Source organism: Sitophilus oryzae, unplaced genomic scaffold (assembly GCF_002938485.1).
Source record: "Sitophilus oryzae breed Bouriz unplaced genomic scaffold, Soryzae_2.0 scaffold_1062_pilon_pilon, whole genome shotgun sequence".
Lineage (NCBI taxonomy): Eukaryota > Metazoa > Arthropoda > Insecta > Coleoptera > Curculionidae > Sitophilus > Sitophilus oryzae.
This window is the reverse complement of record NW_022145685.1, coordinates 320,079-328,196: the sequence shown is the minus strand read 5'-3', so window position 1 is coordinate 328,196 and position 8,118 is coordinate 320,079. Positions and strand designations below refer to the sequence as shown.

The window sequence follows — 8,118 nt, the reverse complement described above, 5'->3', positions numbered from 1 at the left end:
TGTTCAGTAATTTTTTTAATGAATAGTATTGATTATTTATAATACCAAATTAATATCAAATATTTAAGTGATGGCTGAATACAATATGAATAAAATAACAATAAAATTGGTATATTTGCATAATACAAAATTAAGTTTTAAGAATAAAGGTGTTACTAAAAATACTAAGAAATTCATATTTCTTTGTTTTAATTGGTCTAATGTTATTTACATTTTACGTAAGAATTATACCGTATCATCGAAAAAAATCGGCGTCTAGTTGGCTTGGAAATAAACATCGATAACATTCCCTAAATAACTGTACACATAAAATAATTAACTAGAATTTTACAATCTTGGAAAATTTGATATTCTTGAACCTTGATTCTAAATATTCCAAATTTTTTGATTTTCTTCGAATTTAGGTTCGGGAAAAACGCTGATTGATTTTTCATTTGGTTTTTCATTATTTTTATTTGGTTTAAAAAAAAGGTTCGGCTAACATTATAGCCTCCATCAGTGTTGTGTCATATGAAAAAAATAGTGTCGAATATAATCCAAAAAATTGCATATAAAATATTCACACCACGCACATAATGTTTACTGCGTACTCCATAGTCAATGTAGATAATTTTAGTGTTAAGAATAATAATTTTAAAAAATATATGTAGTCATCTTTTGATAAGTTTATATTAGTTTATTAATTGCAGTAAACATTATGAGGTGTGAATTATATTGTATATGTAATTTTTTGGATTATATTCGACACTATTTCTCATATGACACAACACTGTGAAAACTATAGTTAGCCGAAACGTTTTTTTTAACAAAATAAAAAATAATGAAAACAAATGAAAACTTAATCAGCGTTTTTCAAACCTAAAAATCCCAAGAAAATCAAAATTTTTAGAATAATTTAACATATAAAATTCCAGCGATCTTCATTTCATAGCCATCGCTGACGCCATTTTTTTAATATTGTATTATTTGTAAATATAATTTTTCGAACATTGATACTTGCAAAATATACATATAAATTTTGTGAATGCAAATAATAATACATCACTATTAGTAGATATTAAATGTTTTTTGTTAAATTAGATCGATTTTCTAACCCCAAAATTTAAAATATATTTACATTTTACCCATTATCTTATGTACCTATACATTATTTGTACATTGTAAAACATTTGCTGCATTTGTATGGTTCATAGTTTATTTGCCAAAGTATTTATTACTATAAATAGGTATATATGTTGTAGTTATTAACTGTATATTATGTATATTTCATTTAAACTATATCATTTTTAAAATACAAACCAAAAATCTGAGGAATAATTATGTTTTCCATGTATTCTACAACATATTTATTAATCCGTTATATCTAACTAGCGTGACGTCATAAATCTCGCCCGTAGGCTGATCTTTTAATAGAAGGCACTGATTCAGCGCAGCAGAAAAATGTTAAAACTGTCAAATTTCGGAACGAACTTTCGGATGTATGTGACAGGCTTTTTTTATTTCACACGATAACTTCAAATTTCGGATGTCGTACCATCGGATTTCGGATGCATGAGACTCCGGCTTTAAGCCCCGTTCTCAGAACAGCGACTGTCGCCAGCGACACGTCAAGAGGACCAAGGAGATTTGTACAAAATTCAAACAGCTGTCAATTTTAAATTTAGTACAGCTCCCATTGGTCGTTTGAAGTGTCAATCAGTGTCGCTGTCGACACGACGCAGTTCTGAGAACGGGGCTTTACGCTCCTTTACGCTAAACTATTGGCGACACTGATGTCAAATAAGTTGTCAGTTGTCAAGTCAAATGCATGTCAAAATGTCAAATGTCAACCTCAAATAATTGTTTATAGAGATATGTAAACTTTCTAATTATGCGTTGTTTTAAACAGATTCAAGATCATTTAGTATTTGAGTTTTTGTTCATTTTTAAAACATAAGTATATTTTATGTTTAGTTGCATTTCAAAATGACTTCAGCATTATATCTGGAACACTATCTAGATAGTAATTCCTTTCCAAAAATATTTTAAGAATAGGTAATAACTGGTATTTTTTAGGCTTGGAAAACTTGCCCAATGAGTTGCAGCGTAATTTTACTTTAATGAGTGATTTAGATAAAAGAGCTCAGGGACTGATGAAAAATATAGATGCTCTTGCTGATGAATATTTACGAAACATAAAAACAATAACTAGTGATCAGAAGAAAGAGCAATTGGATAAAATTCAAAATATGTTTAACAAGGCGAAGGTAAGAACGTATGTAATACAAATTGCCACAATACATTTGGTATATCGTAGGAATTGGGAGATGATAAAGTACAGTTGGCCATACAAACTTATGAACTGGTTGATAAACATATTCGTCGACTTGATAATGATTTAGCAAGATTTGAGTCAGAAATTCAAGATAAAGCCCTAAACTCTAGAAATCAAGAAGAGCCTTCTATAGGTAAAAGTACGTATATGACCTACAATGTTTCTAGATGATAATATATTGTATATAATATTAAAATATACTTACAGAAGGACGAAAGAAAGTGAAAGATGGAAAAAGCGATAAGAAAAAAAGATCTGGAAATTCCAGCGAGGAAGATTCTTCTGGAACAGTACGAGGCAATAAAAAGAAGAAGCAAAAAGGAACAGGTGTCGATAAGGGAGGCAATACAGGTAGTGGTGCAAAAGCGACGTCAGGTGAGGGTTCGTATCATTTTATCATCTTTCATATTCATTTGTGGAAATATTTGTGTTAAATCAGTACACAGGAAGTGTATCATTCCATAAAAATTACATGGTGTTGAAAAAAATATAAAACAACAAATTTTAATACAACTGTAGATGCCAGGTAACAATAAAATAGAATGTTATCTCATTTACTTATAATTATATTTTATTCAACATTGTTTGTTATATATAAATTAAGTAGTAGGTACTGATTACTAACTATATTTTTGATATCATTTTTCATTTACTAATATTATTTTTTTTTTTTATTAAACAGTCTAAAAAATTATTAACATTATTCAATTATAGTTGCTGAGGCAGTTGCGGCCGTTTTACCAGGTCTGGCTGGTATTACCCATCCCAGTGACGTTCTAGACATGCCTGTTGATCCAAATGAACCCACCTACTGTTTATGTCATCAAGTATCATATGGAGAAATGATAGGATGTGATAATCCTGATGTAAGCCTAATTTATTATATTTTAGCTCAACATAAATGTTTAGATTACAGTTGGGAGTTTGAACCTTTGGTGTTACAACAGCAAAATATAACACTAACTCACCACAATCCACCAAAATACTTTTACACTGTACACCTGTTTTGCTAACCATATTAGCATCATCAGCAGATGTTTAAAACTGAGTTTCGGCAAAGATAATTCTACTACGAATAGATAACCCATGTACATGGGACGGCTGGAACCGGCCAAAAGACATCAATGCACACGTAAACTTTAATATTTCGTGCGGAAACCCGCGTGAAGGAGACGCGGCGTTGCCAATAACTGTATTTTAGAAGACATCTATTTAGATAGAAAATTATATTGAATTTAGCATTTATCTTTAGAATTTTTTTGGAAATTTGATACAAGTTACTTGAAATAAAAAAAAACTAAAACTAAACATATTTTAATAGATAACACTCATTTTTACAAAAAGCTACATAACAACATTTGACAATCAAAGAAACAAAATAAAAATTTGTCGAGTCAAATCTAAAAATTAGTTAAATGAAAAGAAGTTTTAAATATATTGACTTATAGAGGAGAAAAAAGTTTATGTATTTTTCATTTTGATATTTATAGTATATACAGAGTGTCCCATTTTCGTGTGTTTTACAGAGTTTCTCATTTATGAGTAGAGGTACAAAGATGGGGTTTTCACTATTTAGTATTTTATTATTTTTTCGTTTGATTTGAATTCCTATGGGATTTCTAAAAATATAATTTAGGTAATCTATATTTATTTTTATAAAAATAAAATAAAAAAATATACAGGGTGTCCCTTTAAAAACTACCGAACTTGAAACAAATTACATATATTAACATTGGTTTATAATTTTTTCGAATTTCGATAAAACTGTTAAAAGAAAGAACATGTGTGATACATTTAATTTTTATAACAGAATAAAAATGTACTATACAGGATGTTTCAAAAAAGATGTACCTTCTCTTGTGAGGCGAGATTCCTCACATAAAAATAAGACTTATTTTTCTTATCAACATAGGTCGGATTCTGCTTTGTTTCGTAGCTACTGGGTGTTAAAGTCTTAATCTTTCGATTTATTATAATTTTCTTCCAAGTACTTTTAGTGATTTCAATTAAATTTTTGGGGTAAAAGTTACTATAAATGTTACATATTTTAATGCTAAAAAAGCGTCAATAAATTCATCAGGGACGTGCAAAAAACATGTGCGCATCTTACTTTTTTTTTTGATATCAAAACTGTGTATGCCATTTAATGCCAATTAAAAGGCATCTCTTGATATTTTGTCCAATTCGGCCTCCTTAATGAGATAAACGCAATTTTATTAATCACAATAATTAATAAAAATAATATAAAAATAAAAAATTAATAAATTATATCTTTACCTAATTTATTGTTAAATATTATTACTATGTCATTATTCTACTAGTAATAATACATCAAACTAATCCAACATACAGCAATTTCAAATAAAAAAATATTGGTTATTAAGATAACAACAAAAAACCTAATTTTAAAAAATTTTAACATCCTGTAACTCTAAAACTATGCATTTCCATACCCATGTTTATAGGAACTTTTTTTCATATTTTTTAATGAGGATATCGTTTTGCGTTTATCTCATCAAGGAGACAAAATATCAAGAGACAAGGGCATCATCAAGAGACAATCGGCATCAAACTACTACACTATTTCGCTAACAAGAGAAAAAAAAGTCAGTGGCGTACATGATTTTTTAAGAAAATATTCCAGTGATAACCCATATGCACGTCCCTGGTGAATGTGTCTTTTTTGGCTTTAAAATATGTCGCATTTATAGTAAATTTTACGCTGAAAATTTCATTCAAAACGCCAAAAAGTACATGGAAAGAAATAATATAAGAAAATTATAATAAATCGAAAAAATATTAAGACTTTAACACCCTGTAGCTACGAAACAAAGCAGAATTGGACCTATGTTGATATGAAAAATTAATCTTATTTTTACTTGAGAAGTCTCCCCACGAGAGATGGCACATGTGTTTTGAAACACTCTGTATAAATACACTTTAAACATACTGGGTGTCCCATTTAAAAAAAAATAGTTCATACCAATAACGGTGACATTTGGCAACTTATGGCATTATTGATTATAATAAACAATAAAACTTGACTGAAGACCCTAAAATTTGTTTTTTAATGAATGTTCTATACAAAAATAGAAAAGTTATAGCCTGGCAAAAATGGGACAAAATAAAATGCTAATACTGTACATTATTTACATCAGACAACAAGTAATTACCGGTTAAGTTAGGTATCTAAAAACGAAATCTACAATTATTCTAAAATTTATGCCAACAAATTAAATAATTTTATTTTACTAAACAAATCACAAATATGACAATCTAATTTTCCATAATAAACAAGATTTGGCGGTAACAGTGTAAATAGTAAAAAGGGAATTTTTTGCAACAAGTAACTAAAATCAATTTTTTTGGGATGAATTGTTTCGCATCCTCAGATGAGGCGGATCTAGATTGTAAAGCAGAACCATCACAAAAAAGGCCCTAAAATATCTCATTAACGGGCTCAAATGAACTAGTAAAATTGTTATTTCTGTAGGGTAGATATGCTAAAATTCTACTTATTTTTTAAATTTTTTAGTTTTTGTTTGTCATTTTTTTAACTTCTTCCCATTTGCAAAATTTGAAGATATTAGTAATAATTAAATAATTCATTAAAAAAAGTTTGTGTGGGTAGCATGTTTTTTTCCTTACTACCTAACCAAATCGAAATCTCACTTTTCGCAATAATTTTGTTTTTTTATTTTAAGACCTAAATATTCTTGTTCTTTATATTCATTAAAATATTTTTTCGACAAAATAAACATCTTTTGGACTTAGTCCGAAATTTCTGTACATGGCACAATTAGGAAAAGTCTGTCCACCTCATAATTTTTGTTCAGTAAAAAGTTTTTTTTGGATCAAGTTGATGAGCAATAAGGTCTTGGTTGTGAAATTTTGAACTGCACTCTAAACAATTAAACTTATCTTGCATTTTTTTTAGAAGATATCCAGCATAATATTCAGTCACGCCTCTGCTTACCCGAATATAAAATCCAACGTTCGCATATACTTCGATTTTTATAAGGGAACTTAAACATTTTTAAATAAGGATTGTCCCTCCTTGATAGTCTGCAATCGTAATATTGACATACATTGTCCGACATATTTTTAATACACGAAAACTTAAATCAAAATATAATAATTCAAAATAATAAAGCAAAATCCACAATTCAAAATATGAAAAATGAGCACACCACGAAGCCTTTACAACGAGGTGCGGGGGAATACGGAAGGCTTTGATGATCGCCGTTGGGCCGTCGCGTGTGCCGGTAGCATTTGGCGTACGATTTGGCAACATAGACAAGGAAGGAATCGCTTTTTAACGTTGCGGCGCCTCGATGGACCCCGGCTCAAAAAGCCGGGCTCCTTTTTGGTTCCAAAAATTTTACACGGGATGGGTTTTCTATTAACTATAATTAACTATAATATTCTTTGGTTTCGGCACGTCCAGTAAACAAGTAATAGTGTTTTGGTGTATTATGGTGAATTAATGTTTTAGTTTGCCTTTTAGTAGATGCAAGAGGTAGATTAATTATTATATTTTATTAGAGGCTCTCATGTTTCATAATTAATTACTTTCTCCATTTATTTTTAGTGTCCAATTGAATGGTTCCACTTTGCTTGTGTAGGGCTCACCACAAAACCTAAAGGCAAATGGTACTGTCCAAAATGTACTCAAGATAGAAAGAAAAAGTAACAATGTTAAAAAATAACTTTATTGTTCTAAAAAGACATAATATATTAAATAATTTTTGTTAAGCCGAAATGATGTAAATAAGGTACATATATTAAGTAAAAAGCTGTAAATTTTAAGAATTCTTTTTGTTACTTTTTATTTTTTTGTAACTTGATTAGGGTCAATGAACACTCTCAGAATATTTATTTTGTATTACTTTATTTTATTAAATTATACATAACTTTGTATAGTCTTCAATTTAATTTTATTTAACTAATTACCTCATTAAGAAAAAAAAAGAAAAAATGTATTTAGGTGTAACAATATTATCTGCTGCAAATATAAAAAAGTGATTCTATTAAAAGAATAAAAACATACATTAAACTTATATGAGTAAATAATTGTTTATATTGTATGGTTAATGTTACAAAGTTACTATAATGGCGCATTCTCACAACTCGTGTACCTACTTGACAAACATTTGTTATTGGTATACAGGGTAGTATATATGGTGCTTCGGACATCTATACAGAATTTGTAAGTTATTTATTGTAGGAACCAAGCCGCATTCTCGCCAGACCCTGTATGCCAATAAAAAATTCTTGCTACAGGGTGTCCCAATATTCTGTAGACAGAACTACTATGTATTTTTGGAGTTAATATACAGGGTAGTCCGAATTGTATTCCGGAAACTTCGGCAGCATATTCTGGAGATAAAAATATGTAACAAAGTTCGTATAAATGTATATCCTAAAATGCTTAGTTTCGAAGATACAGAGTGTAGAAATTTCATTTTTATTTCAATTTTTTTGCAAATAATTTCTGGGGTAACGTCAATATTTGGATGAAAATTGGCGTCTAGGGGTTTTTTAACATGAGAAATTTTATATATGTTTAAATTAGTTTGAAGAGTAATAACTTTTTCTTCTGTACCTGTATAAAACTATTAGTGAGTAAAAAATATACATTTGCGACGTTTTTTACATAAAAAAGGTCTCTTGGTTTAAATCGCTACTAGTACACTACCTGTAATCATTGACATGTTGACTAAATAGTTATTAGATTGAAATCATAAAATTGAAATGTTTTTGTGCCAAAAGTTCAACAGAAACTGTTTTATCATTTCTTTGCA

General features: G+C 29.0%; 1 protein-coding gene across 2 annotated transcripts; it reads left to right on the top strand.

The window, feature by feature from the left end:
• The first annotated feature begins 1,791 nt into the window (after window positions 1-1,791).
• Window positions 1,792-7,232, top strand: LOC115877977 (inhibitor of growth protein 5). 2 transcript variants are annotated; one of them, XM_030894338.1, is made up of 6 exons: window positions 1,792-2,002; window positions 2,056-2,246; window positions 2,297-2,453; window positions 2,522-2,689; window positions 3,029-3,180; window positions 6,906-7,232. In XM_030894338.1, exons 1-6 carry the CDS (start codon window positions 1,966-1,968, stop codon window positions 7,005-7,007), a joined length of 807 nt encoding a protein of 268 aa, XP_030750198.1. In that variant the 5' UTR covers window positions 1,792-1,965; the 3' UTR covers window positions 7,008-7,232. The 2 variants fall into 2 exon arrangements, with proteins under 2 accessions (XP_030750198.1, XP_030750189.1); XM_030894329.1 differs by having other exon boundaries at window positions 2,522-2,695.
• The last annotated feature ends 886 nt before the right edge of the window (window positions 7,233-8,118 follow it).